The 26,040-nt window shown below is 37.0% G+C and overlaps 1 protein-coding gene across 2 annotated transcripts in view; it reads right to left on the minus strand.

The window, feature by feature from the left end:
• Window positions 1-26,040, minus strand: part of LOC131067217 (uncharacterized) — a 154,934-nt gene that overhangs the window by 15,885 nt on the left and 113,009 nt on the right. Inside the window, exons 8-12 of one of the 2 annotated variants that reach the window (XM_058002176.2) lie at window positions 16,832-16,917; window positions 16,498-16,546; window positions 15,639-15,695; window positions 15,412-15,542; window positions 15,230-15,313 (exon numbers count right to left, since the gene is read on the minus strand). In XM_058002176.2, the coding sequence (XP_057858159.1) occupies window positions 15,230-15,313; window positions 15,412-15,542; window positions 15,639-15,695; window positions 16,498-16,546; window positions 16,832-16,917 (407 nt within the window). The remainder of the gene's footprint in view (window positions 1-15,229; window positions 15,314-15,411; window positions 15,543-15,638; window positions 15,696-16,497; window positions 16,547-16,831; window positions 16,918-26,040) is intronic. The other variant, XM_058002182.2, reaches the window with a different exon arrangement.

Raw genomic sequence — 26,040 nt, forward strand, 5'->3', positions numbered from 1 at the left:
AGCTCTCACTAGGGAGGTCCCTCAGGACGCTATCTTGGAGAACCTCATCGTCAACGAAGAGGTTACAGATTGTCAAGGTTGATCATAAATCATCATCCTTTGTCATGTCCCCTCCTTGATTGTTATATATATATCCTAATAAAGTAATTATTATTATTAGTTAAAAGAATAATTACAATTGAATTATTTTTTATTTATTTATTTATTAAATTAATAATATTATAAACATATTATTACTAATATTATTATTTATTTATTAATTTATTATTTTATTATTATTATTTAATATTTACATGAAACATAATTTATTATTTATTTATTAGTAATATTAAATTAATAATATTATCAATCACAATTAAAAGCAACACTGTGTAAATGATAGAGATTAAGACATTAAATATATTAAGACAGCGATCAACTTCAAGAGAGGTGGAGGAGAATACACAGGGGAATGGGTAACTTATCCTTTCATATATTCAAATCGGGTAAACTCTACTGAGCGCTTTTGCCTTAAGCCTGTTCGGGTTGCTCTGTAGAAGATATTAAGGAACAACATAGCTCTCTGTTTTGCAGCCAATAGCATCACATAGAAACCGAGTAACCTTAGGACCAACAATCGATAAGGAACATCGTTTAGCCAACAATGATTAAGAATTATAAACCTATGGATGTCGATTGAAGATTAACTAATCAACTGATTCAGTCGATGTCCTAATTAAATACAAAGTGATTAGAAGATAAAGACTAGGCAAATATAAGTTCAACCCAAAAAGTAGATTAATCAATGTTTAACCTCAACTATTAATAATCGAATGACAATACTTGTCTCTCTGATTCACCATCCCTATCGATAAATGGATCAATCATCATTATACGATATCCAGTCCATAATGGTTAATAAGTATAAAACATGAAGAGACACGATTTTGACTAGGAGATAGTGATTGTAATAATTAAAATACTGATTGTAAGAGGTATAAGGGTAGCGATTAAGTGTGGCCATAGTTGTTATGAAAGATGTCGATCCGGAAGAGATATGACTCATCAATCCCAAAGGTTGCCATCTATCCAATTTGGGAGGTATAAGAGTTATATCAAAAAATCATTCAACGGACACCTTTTGGGGGATATATGGATGGGAGAGCCATCGATTAGATCAGAACTATTAAGTTATAGGCAGTAACATCCTTGTTCTTGGTGGTATGTGTTGTCATTTTATGACACCCGTGGTCCATCAGTGAGAACCGATCAGAGATATGTTCCATGGACCAGCACTGCACAAGTTGATCAAGGAGAAAAGCAATGGAATTATTTAGTGTGAAGTGTTGTCTTGTCAGAAGGTTCCCAAGTTCCTAGTTCCTCAACCCCAGAACTCTGGAACCCCTAGGTTCCCAAGTTCTTTATTCCTCAACCCCGGAACTCTAGAACCCCCAGGTTCTTAAGATCCTAGTTTTTCTACCCCGGAACTCTGAAACCTCCAGGTTCCCGAGTTCCTTATTCCTCAACCCCGGAACTCCGGAACCCCTACGTTCCCAAGTTCCTTATTCCTCAACCCCGGAACTCCAGAACCCCCAGGTTCCCAAGTTCCTAAGTCTTCCCAACTTCGGTGACCCAGGTCTCCGAAGTCTTCCAAACGCCTTCTGGCTTGCAACACTTCCGGATGGCGTGATCGACACTCAAGGCTTTAAATGCTCCGACAATTTTGGTGACTTATACACTTTCTTTTGTGGAGCCACAGGGGTGCATTTAATGTTTTTGGCAAAATTTCCATCAAGGGAGGTACGGGGCCATGCTTGTTGTGGTGACTTATGTCATGTCTGCATACTCTGACTTTGGAAGGTCAGTCAATCCACCTTCACGGGGTTGCCTTTTGTGGGTATGGCTAGGTTGCTTGCATGTACAAAGTCAAGTGCATGCACTTCCCTGCACTCCCAGACTGACGTGCAGGGGTCATGATCACTCTTGTAACCTTTTTTCTATATAAGGTTGTTAAGCCTCATTGTAAAGGGGTCTCTCCCTACTAGCTTGAGCTATTCCATGCTCTCCCACTTCTCTTGTATTTATCTTGCATTTGTGCAACTGTAAGTTTGGCCATTGGCCTTATAATTAATCGAAATCACCATTCTTGCCTACTTTCAACTTATGTATGTTGTGTATGTTTCCTTACCTTCATCATAGGTGTATGTTTTGTAGTTCTTCTCTCATATATGTTGTGTTAAATTTATTTCTGAGTGTGACTTGTGGGAAACCTTCTCCCCTCTTGGCATTCAGTGAATTCTAACCTTCATACATGCATTGGGGTCACTCATACAACTGAAGTTTGTGCATCTCCTGAGTGTTTCAGTTGATTTTTTGTGTCATTTTGGGTAAGGAGAGGAACAATCTCTTCTTGGTGCATCACCTCCTTTTATTTCAAGCATTTCTCTCTTCCCTTTACCTCTGCAATTTGTTAGGATAGGCCTAGGAGTTAGTTTTGAAGTGTTGAGTTGGTTCAACACTTGCACCTGGATTGAGAAGGAAGTCGGCCTTCTCCGGAGACTCAACCCCATTGCGCAAGGTTCCACACTTAGGGGTTGTTTCCATGTTTCACAAGGTTGTTGAGTTGATAGCTCAGCAAGGGTGCGAGCTTTTGTGATAACAATATGCATGGGAACATGCTTAATAGGTAAGCCTAATATATAGAGTCTGATAATATTTTATGCAGAATTTAATGGTAACAATCATATAAACTACACTACGTGTTGCAGACACTCTTAATTCCATCTATAGTGGCAGACCAGATCTGACACATGTCAGATATGTGTGTCCTTACAGTTATTAAATATAATTAATATTTTTTAGGCAGTGATGGTACTTGTAATTGATAAATAGGTAACTAATAAATAATTAAATGATTTATAATATAATATAATTCTTTATTTGTTTATTTATGTTCAAATCAGAATAAGTATTATATATATATATATATATATATAATAACGATGTAATATCAATAAGATGATATATGTATATACATACATATATACTAATACATTTATACATATACATATATAAATGTATACATAATGTCTTAATCAAACAAATAATAATATTAGATTGTAATTTAGAATCCTCATAGGATAAAAAAACAGTAAGAAGAATATGTTCATACGTATAATCCCTTTACTACTGTCTAAACCTAGTAGGGGACATTACAAATGGTATAAGAGCTATGATCTTGTCATCCTACAGGGAGTTAGTTAATGCTTAGAAAAGGAAACAAAATGAGTGAACAATTGGGCAATGAAGTAAGGGCATTCATAGAACAAACAGCCCAAACCACTCAAGCTCTCATGGACTGGAATGAGAAAACCAATCATTTATATTTGATATAAACAATTAAGTATTCAGTAACATCACTGGAAACAACATATTATATTCTCAGCCATACAAGGCTATCTGAGGTACGCTTCAGCATCAAGTCCAACTGCAATAAATAGTAATCTATGAATAATTAACGAGATAAATAAATAATTGATAAACAAAATATCTTTGAACTGTCCAAAAAACTATAATCAGTTCCGTATTTCTCCACATCCCCAAGGGAGATGGGGGCTTCTAGGGAGGGGCGGAGTAAATCTGTCTGATAGGATGCCCCAAGGGTGAATGGACTGAGTTCAATAATCTGGGCTAACTTGAGAGTTGGTTTCAAGCACCCTCGACAACCAAGCCCTCTTCTGGGAAAAGGGACGGATTGGTTTAAGTTTAGGCATGGTTTTAATGGCATCATAAGTTATATTACAATTTACATTCATGCTTGTATGAATGCTTATGAGATTTCTTAATGCTGTCATGTTTTCAGCATGATTACATCATGCACCTTTCTAATGTATGTTTCTTGTATTCTTACTACGTGTATTCATAGATTGCTTCATGTCTAATATGTTTTTCAGCATGTATGCCTTGTGTCTTTATGTATGCTTGTGTACTACTTCATTGTTTACATGTATGATATGTGGATGACTCATTCCTTACGCATATTCATGTCTATACTTCATGTGTATTTGTTATCCATGCTTCATAAACGACATGTTGGTTTTCTGCCTAATATGTTTTCCACGTGTGTTTTTCTCATGTATGACTTGGTCTTAAATGTACTTATGTGCATGATTCATGCCTTACATGCATTCCTCTATAAACTTCACGATTCATGACTTTTCGTGTATTCATATGTATTATTCATGCTTTATGTAGCTGCTTCCTGCCTTATGTGCCTTGCTTCATGTTTTACGTATATCCATGTATATTGCTTCAAGTCGTACATGTCTTATGTACATACTTCATGCCTCAATGTATATTACTTGGTTTTTTTCGTGAATGCTCCGTGACTTGTGTATATTACTTCATGTTTGCATGTGTGATATTTCATACTTTCTGTATATACTTATGGATTTGTGCTTAAGTGAATTGCTTCATGCTTTAAGTGTATTTGTGTGCCTTATGTATGTTTCTCTTAAATATATATACACTTCATAATTTGTGGATAATTAGTGTTTATTGTGTCTTCCATATGATTGCTCTATTGTATGTTTTATACGTGCACATGTATACTTGTATTGTATAATTATACGATTGCTTCATGATTGTCTCATTTTCAGCATGACTGTGTCATACACACCTTCCTTATTGTTGTGACGTATTCACACATCACCCCATTGCAAATGGGGACCCCTGCTTTTTGCTTTCTAGGGTTTGTTTTCTGGGTCTTTTAGGGTTTTGTCTATTAGCCTTTGCATGATGAGTGCTGTTAGGGGGATCACTGGATAGCAGGCTCTGCTTGAGCTAGGTTGAGTCAGTAGATGCTCCAGGTTAGGGTTTCTTTGAAAGTCTTCCTTAGGGCCTGGTTTTGCTCTTGTTGCTAATTGTGTCTTGCTTGGTGAGTGAGTACCATCCTTGAAGGTCCGAGCTAGGTCAAGTTGGTGAGTGATGAAGTCTGGAATGTCATCCTGATCTTCAAATGCCCTAAAGTTTGGCTGAGTCTGGAATGTCCTGATCCTGAAATTTGACTGTCTGGAAAACTGAAGAATCCTCCAAAAACTAGAATTTGCATTATAACTCCTAGAGGTCCGAAACCACTCTCAAATATCCTGACAGTATATATGGAATATAACTTAAAGTATAAGAAAGAAGAAAGATATAAGGAAATGTCACTTATAATTAAATGTTATATTCCATAAAATGATCCTGACGGAGAGGCTAAAATGTCAAATTTCGCTCTTGACCCTTCCAAAGGGTCCAAAGCGAAAATTCACCAAGGACTCAGGATCTCACCTAAGTCAAAGAGTGGTCGAGTGAACGGGCAAGGATATAGAAGGAAATGGATCTAGGATCAAGTCTAAGACAAAGTCAAGTCAGTTTGAAGGTGAATTGAGCCTAGAATAGGAATTTCGCTCCTGACCCTTCCAAAGGGTCCAGAGCGAATTCCTCTACAAGACACTCCACCTTGACCCAAACTATAAGCTAACCCATTCCTAGGTTTGAATGAAGGAAAAGGCACTTGTTTGAATGAAGAAATGTGAAAATGAAGCCAGCGTTTGAGCTCAAAGAGGAATTTCGCTCTTGACCCTTCCAAAGGGTCCAGAGCGAAATTCTTCATAAGCCTCATTTGCGTCGTTGCTTAGACTACCAACCTAGTTCCTTGGGCCTAGTTGGAAGGAGAATGATATGTCTTTACCTTTTGAGGTGATAGAATGTGGAAGAATGGAGGATTTTGACCAAAACATGAATTTCGCTCCTGACCCTTCCAAAGGGTCCAGAGCGAAATTCACCTTTTCCTCTATTTTGCTCTTTCATATGGCCAAGTTTCGGATTTTTGAGAAGGTTTGGATGCATGTTTGCCTTGGAGAGGAGGTTTAAGACTACAAAATGATGGAAATTAGCCTGAAGTAGGAATTTCGCTCCTGACCCTTCCAAAGGGTCCAGAGCGAAAATCCTCATAAACCTCATTTTCTCCCTTGTTTTGACCAACGTTCTGGTTTTGACGTGATGGAATGTAAAAATGTGAAGGATTTTGGCCAAGATTAGGAATTTCGCTCCTGACCCTTCCAAAGGGTCCAAAGCGAAAATCCTTATACACCTCAATTTATCACTTGTCAAGACCAAATTCCTAGTTTTTAAGGCATGTTTGGAGGTGTTTTGAATGTTCTAGTCTTAGGAGGTGAGTAAAGGTGGTTGAGATGAAGGATTTTAGACTAAAAGATGAATTTCGCTCCTGACCCTTCCAAAGGGTCCAGAGCGAAATTCTTGAAAACACTCCTTTTCCCCTTTGCCAAAGTCAGGACCAAGATGGAGATGCAAGAAGAGCAACCTATGTTTGCCTCCCAAAGAAGATTAAAGTTGGAAAAATCAAGAATCAAGGTCAAAAACATGATTTTCGCTCCTGACCCTTCCAAAGGGTCCAGAGCGAAAATCCTTATAGCTCTTGTTTTCTTCCTTGTTTTGGCTAAGTGTTGACATGATGGAGGATGAATGGGTATGTTCTTGCCTTGAGAGGGAGTTGGATGCTTTGGATGATCAAGATTTTGCCAAGAGATGAATTTCGCTCCTGACCCTTCCAAAGGGTCCAGAGCGAAATTCACTATAAACCTCATTTGCTACCTTGAATGGGCTTAAAACCTTGTTCCTTAAGTGGAAAATGATCTATGTTTGCTCCCAAAACAAGATTGAAGTTTGAAAACCGAACAATCTAACCCAAATCATGATTTTCGCTCCTAACCCTTCCAAAGGGTCCAGAGCGAAAATCCTCCTAGACCTCATCCCTTCCTTGTTTGACCAAATTTTGATGTCCAAGGCATGATGAAAGGAAGATTGGGCATTTTTTTGCCTTTGAGAATGTTTGAAGCGTTGAAGAGTGAGGATTTTGTCCAGGAAGGTGAATTTCGCTCCTGACCCTTCCAGAGAGTCCAGAGCGAAATTCCTTGCAAACCTATATTTTTAACCTTGCTTGGGCCTAAAACCTTGTTCATTGGGCGAAAAGAGATGAAATTTTACCTTGCAATGAATATTGGGATTGAAAGGATGAAGAATTGAGTCTAGAAATGGAAATTCGCTCCTGACCCTTCCAAAGGGTCCAGGGCAAAATTGTGAAAAACCTATCTTTTCCCTCAATTTTATGCCAAGTCTAGGGTGGTCCAAGGTGAATTAGGATTGGGAGTGTCCTTAGGTGTGACTTTGACTTGCCAAAGATTATCAAATTTAAAGGAATTGAGCCAACTCATGAATTTCGCTCCTGACCCTTCTAAAAGGTCCAGAGTGAAATTCCTAAAATCACTCATTCTCCTTACAAAGTCAAGTCAAACTTGGGTTTTTATAGCTTGCATGAGTGTGAGGATTGATGTTCTTGCCCTTTTGAAGTTGGTTGAGATTGAAAGATGGAGGAATAAGCCTAAAACAAGAATTTTGCTCCTGACCCTTCCAAAGGGTCCAAAGGGAAATTCTAAAATCCATCTATTCCTTTCATATTTGTGCCAAGCCAGGCCTAGACAAAGATGGTAGAAGCCCTTGAGATTGCCCTTGAATGGATTGTTGTCTCCAATAATGATGATTTTGGGCTAGAGGAAGAAATTCGCTCCTGATCCTTCCAAAGGGTCCAGGGCGAAATTCATTATAGGTCCTGTCCCTAGCCATGATTCCTAGCGAAATTCTCTTTTCTAGTCATTTTGAGGTCAAACAAAATGTTACAAGCATGGGAAAGGGATCTAAGGATGAGATTCCAAGCATAGAAAGTGAAAGAAATGGAGTTGAGTGAGGGAAAACAAGCATAGAGAGAAATTCGCTCCTGACCCTTCCAAAGGGTCCAGAGCGAAAAACACTAAAACCATCCTTTTCTCCAAATTTTGAGTGAAGTCAGGCCTAGACTAGGGTGAGAGAAGCTATTTGGAATGCCTTGGAAAGATTTTTTACCCTTAAAAATACAAATTTTGAGCTAAAAGGTAATTTCGCTCTTGACACTTCCAAAGGGTCCAGAGCGAAATTCTTCAATCTACCTATTTCCTCCTTGTGTCAAGTCGAGACTTTGAGTCCTAAGGCATGATTGAGGTTGAAATGATGTTGCTTTGCCCTGCAAGATAAATTGAAGTGAAGGAAATGAAGAGTTGACCCCTAAAACTTGAATTTCGCTCCTGGCACTTCCAAAAGGTCCAGGGCGAAATTCTTATGGAGCCTGTCCCTGGAAAGAATCTTGAGCAAACTTCATTTTGATGTCTTCTTGTTGATGATTTAAGGTATAAAATGCTATATTAGAATAAATATATTGTGTCCTTAATCATCTTATGGTTTGTCTTGCAGATGAAAGAAGACCAGGCCAAATCAAGGACGACCTCCTCCAGTCCAGCATCATCAGGGACGACCTCTTCCAGTCCAGCATTTCAAGGGATGGTACACCATCCATCCTGCACATCAAAAACAAAGGAGGTTAAAGCAAGGGTCCGTTGAAGAAGCCAATAGTTTCAGAAGAGTTAATTAAAGTTATCTTCTCAGCATCATCAAATTGAAACATCAATCAAGTTACAAGGGTCAAACAGGGTGGCATCCCAGTCATCATTCCTCCAATTGGATTGGTCCACCTCAGCATGTCCAGATTCAATGTAGCTGACTCATCAAAGATGACACAAACTTCGATGTACCTACCCTGATTATCCATTGGTCGAATATTCCAGAGAAGACATGTGTCCAAATAATGCAATTATTTCATTGGCTAGAATCGAGTTTGTTGTAACAAACCCTAATTAGGGTTTTCATTGTAAAATCTCGGCCATTGATCTCAAATTGATTTGAGCCATTGAATTGTATTGAGAACACTATATAAGCCCTGGCTCCTCATTTGTAAAGGCTAATAGTTAGTTCATAGAGGTTAGAATAGCTAATAGTGAATAGTCAAAGAGTAGGAAATAGTTAGAGTAGAATAGAAAGAGAAGGCAAAGATTGTTGCCAAGATGTTGTTGTAAAGGACTTGTAAACTTCGTTGAAGAAATGGTGAATTCTATGGATCGATTCAACAATTTGCATGGTCTCTATACTTCTCAAATTTGATTTCATGCTATTAGATGAGTGGAAGAAATGTGTATGATCGATGGTGAAATTTGTATATCCATACTACTAGCACTTTGTTGATTGCAGACTTGCCTTGTGTAGTCAACTGGAATCATTCAGCTTAAGCTTAACTTCAATTGTCGCTTCTTCATTGATATGCATCAGCCCGATGGTGTCCCTGCCTGTAGCGGTGATCTGAACATCATAAAGCTTTCCCCAGAAGATCGCACTAACTTTGTGGAGATGGTCCTGGGATGTCAAAGCAAGACTTAGTTAGAATTTCATCAAAGCTCATTCATTGCTCTTACATTCTTAGTATTAGAAATAGATCCTGTTTCAACCCTTCTCCTTTTTCCTTTTTTTCAAAATCTACGACTAGTAAAATCTCACATTCCAGCAATATCCAAAGCAAATCAGACGTTCAGGTCGTCAAATGTAAGTCCCCTTGTGATTCCAACAAAATCACATCATACCGCAAAGAGCTTATCCACACGTACAGACCCTACATACAAGAACCTTGGAGTTACTACGATTGATCCTTCGGCGAGATCTTCAGCAATTGGGAAACTTTGCTCAAGAGAGGATAAGATAACTTGGCATTTTATTTTGTGTTCGCATGTGCATGAAAAACACATCAACACTTATGTATGCTCATGTCTTGAATATGCTTTGCATCATGATTGATATGTTCTCAATGTATTATTCCATGTGCATTTTATATGCCTTTCGCAAATGCTTCATATCTTAAACATAGTTACTTAAGGATTGATGTGTTTCAGAATGCTTACCCCATGTGCATTCTCTAAGTGTACCTATCATGTATGCTTTACATGTGATTGCTTCCTATCTAGTGTATGCTTGTTCTACATAAGTACCTCTCTCATAACCACATACACTCACATATATGCTTCATGACTTAAGAAAATTCATGTGCATGCTTCATACTTTATGTGCTTCATAAACTTATGCACTACATGATTCATGTGTTACATGTATTTCACTTGTATATTACATGCCCTAATCGTATTCACTTTGCTTCACACCTTGTGTATATCCATGTGTCTACTCCATGTTTTATGTAGATGCTTCTTGCCTTATATGCTTTGGATTTACACCTTATGTATTCGTATGTATGACTCATGTCCTAAGTGTTCATGTGTATGCTTGATGTATTGGGTTTGTACTTTAGAGTGTTTACTCTGTGTGCATTTCATATACATGCTTTGCACCTCCATGTGATGTATACACTTCATGTCTTAAGTGTATTTGTGAATATAGCTACATGTATTACTTTTGTCTATGCTTCAAGACTTCCAAATATACTTCAAACCTTGCATGTGTTTAAATCACTTTGTGTGTATTACTTCATGCCATCCATGTCTTACACACTCTTAATGCCTCATGCTTCATGTGTACTAAATGTATTCAGCCTTCATGCCTCATTACCTTACATGTGTTGTGTGTATAATTCCTGTATGCTTTGTATCTTTATGTATAATTTGTGTTTTATTAGAAAATGACTCAGTGTGAGAATTGTCAATTGCTTGAGGACAAGCAATTTCGAGAAGGGCAAACTGTCATGTCCCCTCCTCGATCGTTATATATATATATCCTAATAAAGTAATTATTATTATTAGTTAAAAGAATAATTACCAACGAATTATTTATTATTTATTTATTTATTAAATTAATTATATTATAAACATATTATTATTTATTTATTTATTAATTTATTATTTTATTATTATTATTTACTATTTACATGAAACATAATTTATTATTTATTTATTAGTAATATTAAATTAATAATATTATCGATCACAATTAAAAGCAACGCTGTGTAAATGACAAAGATTAAGACATTACATATATTAAGACAACGATCAACTTCAAGAGAGGTGGAGGAGAATACACGGGGGAATGGGTAACTTATCCTTTCATATATTCAGGTCGGGTAAGCTCTGCTGAGCGCATTTGCCTTAAGCCTGTTCAGGTTGCTTTGTAGAAGATATAAGGAACGGCATAGCTCTCCGTTTTGCAGGCAATAGCATCACATAGAAACCGAGTAACCTCAGGACCAATAGTCGATAAGGAACATCATTTAGCTAGCAATGATTAAGAATTATAAACCTATGGATGCTGATTGAAGATTAACTAATCAATTGATTCAGTAGATGTCCTGATTAAATATGAAGTGATTAGAAGATAAAGACTAGGCAAAAATTAGTTCAACCCAATAAGTAGATTAATCAATGTTTAGCCTCAACTATTAATAATCGAATGACAATACTTGTCCCTACGATTCACCATCCCTATTGATAAATAGATCAATCATCATTATACAATATCCAGTCCATAATGGTTAATAAGTATAAAACATGAAGAGACACGATTTTGACTAGGGGATAGTGATTGTAATAATTAAGATACCGATTGTAAGAGGTATAAGGGTAGTGATTAAGTGTGGCCACAGTTGTTATGAAAGATGTTGATCCAGAAGAGATATGACTCATCAATCCCAAAGGTTGCCATCCGTCCAATTTGGGAGGTATAAGAGTTAGATCAAAAAATCATTCAAGGGACACCTTTTGGGGGATATATGGATGGGAGAGCCATCGATCAGATCAGAACTATTAAGTTACAGGCAGTAACATCCTTGTTCTTGGTGGTATGCATGGGAACATGCTTAATAGGTAAGCCTAATATATAGAGTCTGATAATGTTTTATGCAGAATTTAATGGTAACATTCATATAAACTACACTACGTACGACAGCCACTCTTAATTCCATCTACAGTGGCAGACCAGATCTGACACATGTCAGATATGTCCGTCCTTACAGTTATTAAATATAATTAATATTTTTTAGGCAGTGATGGTACTCGCAATTTATATAATAGGTCATTGATAAATGGGTAACTAATAAATAATTAAATGATTTATAATATAATATAATTATTTATTTGTTTATTTATGTTCAAATCAGAATAAGTAGTATATATATATATAATAATGATGTAATATCAATAAGATGATATATGTATATACATACATATATACATATACATATATAAATGTATACATAATGTCTTAATCAGACAAATAACAATATTAGATTGTAATTCAGAATCCTCGTAGGATAAAAAAACGGTAAGAAGAATATGTTCATAAGTATAATCCCTTTACTACTGTCTAAACCTAGTAGGGGACATTACATCCTTCGAGACCTTTGAGAAGAAAGGGGTCAAGAACAATGAAGGCAACAAATATTTCAATGATATGAGGAAAGGAACCAGTGGGAAGAGGAAGAAAGCGACACTAGTAGGAGATGTACCTCCATGAATTGATGCCCATGCAACCAAACAAAAGACAAAACACAAGTCCCAAGCGGTCATGAAGCAACAGAGGGATTGAAGAGAAGATCTCTTCAATTGAGAGAACAAAGTGAACGACAAAGGCAATTGAGAAGAATTGTCAAAGAATTTGAAAGCCCAAGCTTGTCGAGAAGAGTCGAAGCGTGAGCCATAATTGCCCTTCCATCGAGTCCCCAAGCATTATAGTCAGCAACTCCTTACTAGCACAAGATTTGCCCCACATAGAGATCCCAAAGTTGCTCAAGAGTACAAGGCAGCACTTCACAAACTCTTTCACCGTGACATACAACCTGCAATGAGGGCCGAATTCATGAGTTTTGCAAGCACAAATGATTGTGGTCTTGATGCTCTTTGGGACAAGTATAGGGTTGATGCTCATAGTTGGCGGTACTTCCAAGGAGAATCATACCAGCACCTACAACCTCTTGCCATCAAAATTTTATCGTAAGTTCTTAGTTTTATATAAAAAAATCTTCTATCTTGCTTTTAAGTTTATTGCTTTATTTATATTTTAATTTTATTTATAACTCTTAACTCTTTAATTTCAAAATCTTGATAGGTTGCTAGTTCATCTTCATCTAAGAGGAATTGGAGCACATACTCCTTCATCGGCTCAATAAAGCACAATCGGCTACACTCCAAAAAGGCAGAGGACTTGGTGTTTACGCATTCAAACTTGCGGCTCCTCACACACAAAGAAAATTACTACAATCAAGGGGATAAAAAGAGATCGGATATTGATCTAGAGCATGCTAAGTTGGATGATTCAATTTCCCACCTTGCTACATTTGGAGTTGATGATGACTATGAGTCATCTAGTGATCATGAGATTAAGAATGCTAGTACCGTTGCCAATGGTTCTATTTGTGATTCTTCTAATTTACCACAGCATGTGGAGGATGGTCATATTTTTGATGACCCATATGATATTTGATCAATGATGGCTGATTGTTGACACTTGACATTATTTTTTCCATTCCTGAACTAAAACATTAATATGGTGGTGTATTTTGCTTTGTTATTTGAACTAAAACTTTAATATATAACATGACGGTCAAGTTTTGACTATTAACATGGTGGTCTATTTTGCTATTGTATTTGACTATTAGCATAGTGGTGTATTTTGAACTTAATTACTATTGCATATATGCTAAGTCACAAGGTTCGAATTCGACAGCCATGAAATTCGGATGAAATTCGACAAGGGAAAAATTCGAAAAAAAATTCGGATAAAATTCGCCTTCTATAATTTTGTTTATTTTTAAATATATGTATACTTCTAATAAATTATCAAAATAGCGACCCTTGTTGGAGAATATCCGAGGGAGACCCAGCAGTTGCAGACACCCATGACCCAATAGATACAAAGCATATACAAAGAATACCCACGACCACCTGAGTTGTGTTTAGAGGCGGATAGCAGTGCTTTATAGAGGAAATTTGATTAAATTCGATTTTTTTATGTAAGTTTGAAATTTGATTAAATTCGAACCTCATCCATGAAAATCGCCGTATCCTGTGACTTAGCATATATGTACATATTTTTTATTTTTATATGCTTTTGTCGGACAAACCCAACCCCCCAAAACAATTTTGACTAAACCTGTGAATCAAACCCTCAAACCCGAACCCAAGCCTAAACCAAAACCAGGAACTTAGCTTGAATTCATAAACTCTCTGAAAACCCAACAAGCTTTCTTGACAACATTTTTGTCAATTATAAAACTTTATTGTTTTCCCAATAAGTGGTCTTTTCCTTTCAAGTTGATAATTTCCAAAGTTCTGTAACTTTTCAAATTGCCAACAAAGTCAACCATTAGAGATTTTCAAGTTCACGAATCTTTAAAAATGCCAACAAGTTTCACTTTTGGCTCAATGATCTGATGGAAGATGTTCAAGTTTTAAGCATCATCTACTTTGTGAGTCCATAAAATTGCCAAAAAGCCAACAAATTTTCAGCTTGTGAAAAGCTGCACACATGAAGTTTCAAGGAGCAAAGGTCAATTAGTTCATAAATTCTCAAAATTGCCAAATCACTGACAAGGTTTCAAAGTTTCCAAAAGTTTCGACAAAAGGTGATATGGTCAAAGTGTCAAATGTTTCAGAGCGTTGCAAAACTTTCTAACTCATTGAAAAGTTAGGTTTAGCTCCAGAATGCTCATTTAAAGTATTAAAAGGGTTTTTGTGGGCTCAATTGTCACTCTCATTCAAACAACAAAGTCCTATTGTGAGACCAATTGCTACCAACCTTCTCTATGATTGTCACCATCATTTATGCTCTATGTTGTGAGGTAAGCTGACTGCATTTTCTGTTTGAGGTGTTTTGTGTGCTAAATTGTTGGTCTTGAGCACTTTGTTGTTGCCTATTGTTGAATTGTTGAGTTTTTCCCAATTTCAAACATGCATTTAATGAACTTCTTTCATCACAACCATTGCCCATTCCCAAATAAAATTCTCTTCTTTGTTGCATTTTAGAATCTCCTTGAGATCCTATCCTGCCTTGTTTGGTTACTTTCTAAACCCCAATTGCCTTGTATGTATAGATTATCCAATACCCCAACTACTTCAAAACCAAAGAGATAGTACATTCACGGGCTTTTGAAACATATATACAAGCAGGTTCAGAAAATAGCTCACCAAGGAGTCAACTGTAATTAAGTCCAAGTTCTCAACAATTTTAATCAACATGCTCCCTTCAATATTCCTTTGGATGTTTAAATAAAATGACAATTCAAATCGAATACTAAAAGTCAATGGGTCTTGTTAAAACCAAATAACAAACATACCAGATGCTACCCGCTCTTAGTCCCTCAAAGTATGCAAGATGACCTCCATGTGATGTAGTGGCAAGAACTACATTTTTATTTAGCCTTCAACAAACAAAGATTAAACATTTAGCATACAATGTAAAGATGAAATATAAAAAAAACAATTAACTCCAAAAACACACTCATTGGAGCTATAGCACCTGCATTCATCCCATGGAATAGCCTCTCGGGTACAAACAGGATCATCCAAAGCATTTATACATAATAAGGGCACTGATACATTGCTCACAAAGTAAGCACTGCTACAGCTGCGGTAATATGTATCCACCGTCTACATGATAAAGAAGCAATTATTCTCATCAGCTGTTCTATTTGTACACAATTAAATAGGATAAAAAAGCAGGCAAGGCTTGTACAAAGGAATTACCGCATATTTACCAATATGACACGTAAAATATTTGTCAAAATCTCTGATAGAACGTGCCTGTGAATCATGAGAGAAGTATCGAGCTCGTGAGAGAATAATCAGCTCGATACTGGACTGAACAATAGGAATTACAAGAAAGATAACATAAATGATGCTTTTCCTTTCTTTGATAATGTTAGGAACAATAATTATTTAGAAGTCTTGCTTAACATATTCTGATTTCGCATTGAATGTGTCATCATTTAATGTTACATCAATAAGTTAAAATGTCATAGTTCAGCCATAATAGGATTCATTTATTGGCGAATAAAGCAAGTAATTGAGACAGTAGTTTCTGTCCAAAAAGGTTGCATAAGGAAATTCTCCTGCTTCTTTGACTCACACGACATTTATCTCACTATTTCTATCCTGCTTTATTTTGTTTGTCACGCATGTATATCTCAATATTTCTATTTTATTAGAGCCCATTTCTGACTTTTATCCTCCACTCTTGCCATTGTCTAATGGAAAACTGAAGATAGTACTAAAACAGAAGAAATTGAATAAGGTAAAGAAACTTCAAGCAGATTCTTAACCTACAAGCATCCATTCTCTACTTAGCAATGTTAGGATCTCAAAAACTCCTTGAGACTAGAGAATTTTCTTTACCTCAAACTCTCTATCTCTATGTTAGTTTTTGCCCTTTCATTTTTTATGGAAGACTAGCTAGTTTTATGGTTCAAGAATAGATACACTAAAACATGCCAAGTCCATCAACTGCATTTAAAAGAGAAAAGAAAACAGCACAGAATACAGGGAATAAATGTCCAGCTAGTTAATACAGCAAAATAGAAACTTCCAGTTTTCCTAAGTTTCTAACCTTTTCTATGCAATCCCAATCTGCAATCTGTGCATGAGCACCCTGATGCCTGAAAAGTAAGACAAAAAACCCAGTGAAAGTTACTCCCAAGTGGCTTGCAACAAAGATACAGCTAGAGGTGAGTTTCATGAAAGATAAAAAATTTCAAGCTTTACATCCTATTGAAAAAAATGAAGATCCACAAATCCCTAATTATGTTGGCTATCAAACAAATTAAATAACTGCTTGAAAAAGTAAACAAAGTACAGTGCATGAAGCAAGATCTACACTGAGCCTTTTTTAAATGTTTCATTGAAAGAAGAGATGTGATGCATCAAACTGTCTAAATACCTACATCTGAGCATAACCCCGAAGACCAGTAGCCAGAACCTTGTTGTAAATCCTTTGGATAAGCCTTCTGTTTATAAACCGATCACCTATCTGGCAACAAAAAAAGACAAAAAAAAAAAGAATGAAATCAATTTAGATTTGTCACAGCTGGAAAATTCAGGAAACAGGTGAGAGCATTCATAAACACAAAATCAATGACTAGGAATATATTTCCTTTCATCTTTGTTTTCATGTATATTTTATATTGTTACATACTCAGGTTCCAAATGCCAACTAAATCATTTTCTTGAGTTCCTATCCAGACCTCTGTTATATATTCAAATCTTCATTTAGGCACTATCTGTTGGTGTGCGTTTTATCACCCACCAAACACAAAATAAAATGTCCAAGGACACTCCATCCTCTCTTGATCAAAATTACTACGTATGCTAAGATTGCATGAAGATCATACGGCGACTCCAAGGTTTATATGTGTGAACAAGCAGCTTTATGTTGGATATAGCTTCCTTGGTGATGTTTGCTGAAACTGCAAGGGGACTTACACTTAACTTATGTGATTCACAAATGAGGACTTAGACAGATTTGACAATAAATTTCATTTTTTGGGGATTTTCAATCTTGGATTTCCAAAAAAAAAAAAAAATTTGAAAAAAAGAGGGGCAAGGGTTGAGAAGTTCTATTCTAACCTAGGAAATTCAAGAGATAGTATCAACTAAGGTGAAATGAACCACACTTTGGCTCGCCAACTTAAACAACTCAACAAAGTGGGTGCAATCTTCAGGGGTTTGTGCTTATGATTTTCATATCCAAAATAGTTACCATCAATTCAAACAATATTTATCTAGATTGAACTTTAGCATCCACAAAAAATGGGCTTAGACTAACTTCGCACAATAAATAGAAATCATCTATTTATCAAAAGTATGAGTAACCAGATTTCACCATAATCAACACATATCAAATCTTGCATTCATCTAATAACTTTAAGCAAATTCTATTCTATTTGTTGAAACTGGAAACCATTCAAACTACTTAGACAATAAAAATTTCAAATCCAATAAGCGCATGAGAAGCTTTATTATCAAAGCACTCTATCGCAACAATTTCACAAAACCCTCACTCTCAAATGAGAGGAGGAAGTCTTATATAAGCACTTTGGAATGAATGAACAATTGAGATCAAACAAAGATCAATGGTCCAGATCAAAACAACAAATCCCTAATTAGGGTTTCCAAAACTTATCAAATTAAACAAATGAAAGCAAAACATGTGTCATTCGATGCTATCTTCTAGGAGAATGCACCCACTTTCCTTCTCTATGGCAGCATATTCAATGAATCTGGACACGAGGATTAACCTCTCCCATGGTGACATGTGGCAAGTTGCCTATCTTGTATTCGATCATGTCCAATTCATCTGTAAAATGTGGCAAAAGTGTTTTCCCAATCAGCAACCTATGTGTGAAAGTTGCCATCAATGAGCAAGAGGGCTGATGCCTTAGTGAAATTTTGCTTGAGAATTGGCCCTATGGAACTGAAGAAATTCCTTTGAATTTTAATGTTCAAGTTTTTTGCCTTCATATCATTTTCTCACACCATGTCTTGTTCAAGCACCTCTGCTGCTACAAGGAAAGTCTTATCTTGAATCTCTCTGACCACTTTCTCCACTTCAACACAATTAGCCTCTATTTTCTTCAGGATTTCAACTCTTGTTTTCTGTGCAAAGAACAAGGTACTGAAGTCATAGACATCTCCTGACTCAATCACACCTCCATCGACCAAATCCTACTTGGGGAGTCCTCTCATTGCCTTCAAGCATGGAATTATTTTACTTTGAATGTTCTAAAGGTCCTCCCACATTTTGGAAATATCTTGGATTCATGTACAATAAGGAAGATGTAGACTCATATGCTGACACCAGGTTCTCCACCAATATGGTGGCTTGATCTATTATATCTAAAATCCACCCTTTAGCTTCTCCAACTGTGATTTTCATCTCTTTGAAATCTTTGAGAGATTCCTGCGGAAGGGGTAAAGGTGGAGCAACTGTTGTTTCCTCTCAAGCAATGGGATTAATCAGGTGCTAGAGATATCTCTTCAATTTCTCATTCTCTATCTTTAGTTTTTCTTTCTTTTCAATTTCTTTTCTCAATTTTTCCTTGACTGTTTTGACAGAATCGTCCAATTCCTGGACCTCCTACACCTTAGTGGTTGGGCCTAAGTCGATGGTTGTTATCTCATATTCTTCAGGAGTAATATCCTCCTGTGCTTTGTTGACCTTTGGCACCGCCACCTGAACAGATCTGAATCTTGCATCATCTTTTTGAATCAAGGAACACTTTTTGGCTCCTTTTATTTATATTGCTTTGTTCAATCCAACCATGAGATTTGTTGTGTCATTCTCCTATTGTATTTCCACAGGTGCCTTAGCTTTCATCCTTTCCCTCAACCAATCAGGGATTGTTGATTGTTACATGCCTTCATTCTCTGGATCATCTTCAATTCCTTTAAGTGATAAAATCATACCATCCAAAAAATCCTTTTCAGGCTAGGTATTATCTAGCTCCACAATCTCTGCTGAATGAGTTCCAAATTTTTGTTCCTCAAAAATAGGAGAAGGAATTCCTATTTCATCTTCAGGTTCATTTTCATCCATTTAAGGCTTGTTTGGGGCCATGGATGAGGCACTAATGGTAGAATGGGCCTGATTTGGCTTTTGCCACTTGTTGGTAATCTCCTCATTTGCAATTTTCTTTCCCCTTGCCTTGGATGAACTTTCAGTCGTTTCTTTTCTCTTTCTGGAACCTACCCTCTCAAGACCCTTGGGATTGTGAGACATTTCATCATGGTTGGAGGAAAATGACTCGTCAGCTCCCATCAAATCATATGTGAGAAGTGTATTTCTTGCTTTTAACTCATTAGTCTTCTGAGTAGCCCACCATTTGGAGTATTCAACCACCGATCTCATTAAATCACCCAAGTTCGCCCTCTCAGCAGTTGACCAATCCACTGGAGGAAGAGGCTCATTTTTCATGCCTTCATAACGTGGTTGAACATGTTCATCATCATCCTCTATTTGATCAGCTACCTAGAAAATTTCAGATGCTCGGATCAAACAATGTTATTCTTGACCACACCCTCTTTCTTATTTCAAAATTGTCAGCACATTGGCCTGGTAATCCTCAAGGTCAAGCCTATGTTCATTTCTTCTTCCAATTACAAACCCCATACGGTGAAAAAGATCAAAGTAGGCCCTTGACTGGAATAGAGAGAATGGGTACCATTGTATTTCCTTGTCTGCATTTGCTGCAGCTTGCGCCGATGGACAAGACACTTAACATTTTTCCAATGGAGAAAGGAAAAGGAATTCCAACCTTTTACCTGGCTCTCTAGATGCTAGTAAATGTCTCAAACTGCCTCAAGACTTACAAAACACCATCCTATTGGTAGGATACATTGGAAGTGTAATATCCCTTGTTGATTATGATGAGAAATTCGGATCCCTAAACTTGGGATATTATATAAAACACTTTGACACATGACTGTTATAAAGTTTTCAGACTGGTTTTGGAAGCTTTCACCACAAGGTATGATCAAAATGTGACTTGCAAATATCTACTAAACAACAATATAACTCCTAGGATGATTATGCAACTTACTTTGAGTTTTTCCAATGCAATTATATGAATTTGTATGCAAAGATTACACACCTACAGCTGACTGGAATTTAAGCAAACAGTTGGCATAAAACCACAAGACAATGTATAAATGAAATCCAACCTTATCACTCATTTATTCTTGAGACAATTTGGTTCATTACAATGACAAAACAAGTGCCAACATTCCTAGCAACTTTACAATAAATTCTCAGAAAGTTTGAAGACACATGCCAGCCATGGAGGTCTGCATACAACTGAAAATTACATGAGAATAATGATGCCAAATGAACCTGAATAGAATCACCAAAGCTTGTAATTGAAGAAGCAAGCAAAATCCTTTGCTTTGGAGTCCTCACAATGCCAAATTGATTTGTCTTCAAAATCGCCCCTACTGCAAATATGAAGGTCTGATAATAATTAATTATCAGCTCTTAAGTCTTCCATCAACCCCTGAAAATGTTCGTTGTGTAATGTCACCTTCTCCTTAGTTCGCAGAAATTCATGAGGTTGGCCTATCATTTTGTTGGTTGAAAATTGTGTACACTTGGGGAAATATACAAAATTGTGGCTTCAACCACAGTGTGTGAGTAAAACTCTCCTAATTAACGGAAGGCTCCCCATATCTATCTAATACTAAAACTAAAATAGGATGGAACAACAGTCTTTCTTCTTTTTTCAAGAAAGGCAATATCATTTTCTCTCCACAGAAAAGTGATAGCAATTTAACGTAAAACAGCAGTAACAACTTTTGAAATAAAATGAGAAAAAGGAAATGAAGTTTCCTAAAAGCTCAAAGACTTTCGTCACTTCCTTCGGGACAGGACAGCAATATCAAGTTCAAAGACTTGAATATAGGAAATCCTATCTACCCTTTTCTATTCTAATGACATCAAGAACAAATTATAGCAGCACAAAGTCTGAAATATCTTATTCTCTTTTACACTAAACAGTAAGAACTAGTACGAGCTCAAAGACTTACAACTATTTCTTACCACAAAATCTATTTCTAATCTATCTCAAGAACAAGTGTAAGCACAGAGTCTTACAGCTCTTCCTAAAAGAATATTTACTCTAATTGATATTAACCTCCAATACTTGCAGCACAAAGACTGCAAATCAAATTCGATTAAGCTCTCTAAGAAACACTTGCAAGAAAGATAATATGGAACACAAACTCAAGAATGTAGCACAAAGACGTAAAACTTGAGCAATCTTCTTCTATTCCTTTCAATTCTTCAATTTACACATAAAAGCTCAAAGACTTCTTAAGCTCAAAGACTTCTTTGTTGCAAATTTGATAGAGTTTTTGCTTGCTTTCTAAAAAGATAAAAATTACAATAGACCCCCTCAAGCATTTATAGGAGAGGAGTCATGATAAAAAGGTGGGAGGATCCCAACTAACTTGAGAAATTCTCTCAACCACCAAGACTTATTCAATAACTAACTATGAGTTATTCAAAGTCACAAATCCTATTCTAAATTGACTTGTAACTTGTCCACTTGTAATTACAAAAGTACAAGTAATGACTTGACTTGCAATCTACAAAATGTTTTTACAAGTAAACATGTCAAAAAAGAAACTAAAACTAAGAGATTACAATTCTGAAAAATGCAACTAAGTGTTGAAAAACACTTAAGTTGCAGCATGTGAAGACATGAATCATTCGAACTTCTAGATGATCATTTGCAACTCATCAGGATTCGGTTCATGGGTATTCTTTGCCACGGTCATGGTTTTCACAATAATATCACTGCAACGAAGGATTGTGGCATTATTCTTCTCAAAGGAAGACTGAATTTCCTGCAAGAAGACTTGATAGGCAACCAAGGCTTGAATAGATGTAACTGAAAATGGTTCACTCTTCCACTCATGATGAATCTTCAACTGTAGATCTGAGAGAACCCTTTCTTCTGCCAATAACTCCCCATTATGATCCATGATGTTGCAAGAAGCTTTCTCACAACGAGAAACCATATCCTGAACTACTTCCAATCGAAGTCTTATGGTATCATCAATGTCTTCAACAAGTGACTTGAGAACAAGGGCTTTGTTCTCCAAGAGCTCCTGATATTCGAGATACACAACTCTTGAAGGAATAACTTGATGTTCTAGAAGAACACTCAACTTTTGTTGAGGAATTTTGAGCCAAGTAGTCAAACTATCTTCCACCTTTTCCAAGTTTTGTTTGAAAGTATTAGAAACTTAGTTCAATTGTTCTTCAATGGTCTTCAATTTGACCATCATTTGGAAAACCTCCCTCAAAACTTGTGCACATAAATCATGAAGCTGATTTACCCAAGATTCCAATGCTTGTACCTTTTGAGAAGCTCTCTCAACTCCCTGAATTGATTCTTGTGAACCAGAAGAACTTGAAGGATTACTCTCTTCACCAGTAGGTTTTGTGATTTTATGAACAGCTGCAACACGTTGCCTATTCTCCTTTCTAGCTTGTCTTTCTTCGCTAGAATCTCATCATACCATTGTACTAGTGAAGCTACGGATTGTTGGGCATCATGCTTGACCACTTCATGCATTTGCTTACCCAGTTCTACCCTTGTGACCCTGTAATCAGTAGCTTGCATTTCCTCGTGTGGCTTATCTACAAGGGGCTCAACAATTTCTGCCACTTTCATCTTGTTGTTGTCAACTTGTTACCATTGAGATCGTCTTGGCTCTTTTAGCAACCTTGGGCCTGGATTGCTTAAGCTGCTGATAATCAAAGACATCAAGAGAAATTTCTTGCTTCTTCCTCTTGGGAGTGAAAGAACTAAGCCATGGAGGTAAAGCCATTAGTTCTCCTTCAGTAGCAGCTGAAAGCAAAGGAGAAGCAGTTTCTGTTTGAATAGTCGTGGTCATCCTGGGGGAAGTATCTGTCTAGATGGCAACCATGGCTTGTTCGGTAACCAAAGGGCATGAAGATTGTTTCATAAACTTCTCAAAGCTGGAAGTAGAGGTATCAATCTCTAACAATGAATACATGCAGGAGTATCCTCAAAGATTTCCAGCAAACTCTCTTGTTGATGATCAGGAGGTGGCTCAACTGCTGAAATGGGAACGACATTCTGAGGAGGCTCATCCACTACTATATCAAGAGGAGATAAAGGTAGCTCCATGGAAACTGGGGAGGGAATCTCATGAGGCGACTTAGGAGCATCATCTGATTGTTGTCCTTCCTCTGGATCATCAGGATCAATCACATGAATGTGAAGCTAAGACTTTTCTTTCCCAAGAACTGTCGCCTCCTCAGGAGGAAGCACCATTGCCCGACTAACCCGCAATTTGATCCTTGTGCCTGAAGATGATGCACCTTCCTTGTTGTCAATTTGAATCTCAGACTTACGTCCAAGAGACCCCGTAGAATCATCTTATTTTCCAACCTTGATCTTAATGAGCCTAACACCATTACCTTTGAGCCAAGTGTTGGTGTTAGCTAAGATGGGCTAAAATCTCTCAAGAATCGAAGTGCATTCTTTGTGTGACCATGGGATTGAGGGAAGTGGGACTTCATCAACTCTTCGTGAGACGTACTCTAGATCAAGCACATTCCCATCACCAATCATCCCTTGCGGAATGTCCACCAGGTTCAAATCAATAACCTTCTCAAGGGTGAGCCTACAGTAATCCATCTTAAGAACCTCCTTTTCTGTATGAAGATCCACCCAGATATCTTCTATGCGATGCACATGTATGAAGGACTTTTTGATTCTCTCCTTCATACATCAGTAGTCAAAATCTGCCCTTGACTTAAACCTTTTGAGTTTTATCCCCTGTATCTCGGTCTCCATAGCTTTGGCTTTGGTGGATGTGATGAGGGAGTACCGGCCAATCTTCAATGGGTTAGTTGTAGAAATCCCCATTCCAACCTTATGCTTGACAGATTGATGTGCATGAACCACCATGATCTGTCTTCCCAACTCCATAAGAATAATCTTATCAGTTGAGTATCTAGGGAGCATGTATGGCTGCCCGCTATAACATCCAACTCTCATGTAAGTGAAAGTTGGGAATTGAAGGAACAAGCAACCATATTCATTCAAACTTTCCCATGTCTCGTCTGACACTCTTCTAATCTTTAGAGTCTTGTCAAATTGACACATGAAATAACCAAAGAATGCATCCTGAACCCTCTTGAAATGTAACCTGTTGGGTCTCAAGGGTAGTTGATCATAGTACTCCCACACTAGTATAAGCAAGCGATCACCCTTGGTAGAAAGACCAGGGAAATGTCTAAGTGATGCTGCCTAATACACTAAGTACGAGTTCATGTAAAATGTCATAGTGATAGGGACTGCTGCAAGTTGTTCACACAAAGCATCACTAATAATCTCTCCCCATGAAATGTGATGGGAGTGCCTTATGAACATGATAAACTGATACATCCAAGGCTCAAAAACATTAGAATGCTCAAGACCTAACATCCTACTGAGGAGAGTAATGATGTCTCCAATTTCCCACTTGAAGTCACAACGGTATAGCTTAACCCACCTTGTGAAAGCGGCTCATGGCTCATGGATCCACCTGTTAATGTGGTGTTTGCAGTCCTTTTCCCTCTTGACATAGTACTTAGCTGCACTATACTTGGAAATCTCCATATACACAGGTGCTGACAGTATTCTAAAGACTTTCTCAATAGTATCCGCATCAAGGCGAATTATTGCCTCCCCATCATCGTTTCTAATGGTTTTTGTCTCCTTGTCAAAATGATGAGCACAAGCAAGGACAAATTCAGGCTCTAGGGAAGCCACTGGGAAAGAAGAGGCGTGATGTATATGGCTATCCAACAAACGTTGCATATTACTATCCTAAGGATCCTCCACCCTTTTGATGAATTTTGACATGTCAACATGCCCAATTTTTGTATCCTTGATATGATCCATAGGAGAGGAAACCTGTGTAGGAGAAACCTCATTCTGGTATTTGTCATATTTATATTTCATCTTCTTTGGAACGGAAGATGATGGCAAATTTGACATTGAAGAACAACCTGGTATGATGTCATGAAGACTTAAAAGTGTCAAAGCAACATCAAGATCAGCTGCAACTATCATCTTTCCTTCTTCAAATGGGAAAAACTCTAACCCTTGCACTTCACAATTTTGTGAGAGGAAGATGGGAAATAAATGGGGATGCTTGAAACTTGGCTTTTGACCAATTTCGGATCTTGGGGAATGTTTTACAAGTATACAAGTGGGGAAAGACAAACGTGCAATTAGACTTTTGAAACCCGGATGCAAGTATACTTGCAAAAAAGGAAAATGAAGAAGTGGGTGAAAAATGAGATTTTGACATGTGGGAAATGGTAGGAATGGTATGTACGGATAAAGGCAATGAGTATGAACGAAAATGAAAGGATTTTGGGAAGTTCACTTTCAAGAAAATGGGAAGAACTTTCAACTTGTAATCCGGTTTTAAAAACCCGAATTTGAAAGAATGAGTATTTTCCAACTTAAAAACTTGGAATTTCACCAAAAGATGGTTAAAATTTTCCAACCAAAGGGGTAGGGTAGATCAATTATTTTCATCTTACTTGCAATCGGGATTTAATACCCGAATG

This window comes from Cryptomeria japonica, chromosome 5, assembly GCF_030272615.1.
Source record: "Cryptomeria japonica chromosome 5, Sugi_1.0, whole genome shotgun sequence".
In the NCBI taxonomy this organism is placed as follows: Eukaryota; Viridiplantae; Streptophyta; class Pinopsida; order Cupressales; family Cupressaceae; genus Cryptomeria; species Cryptomeria japonica.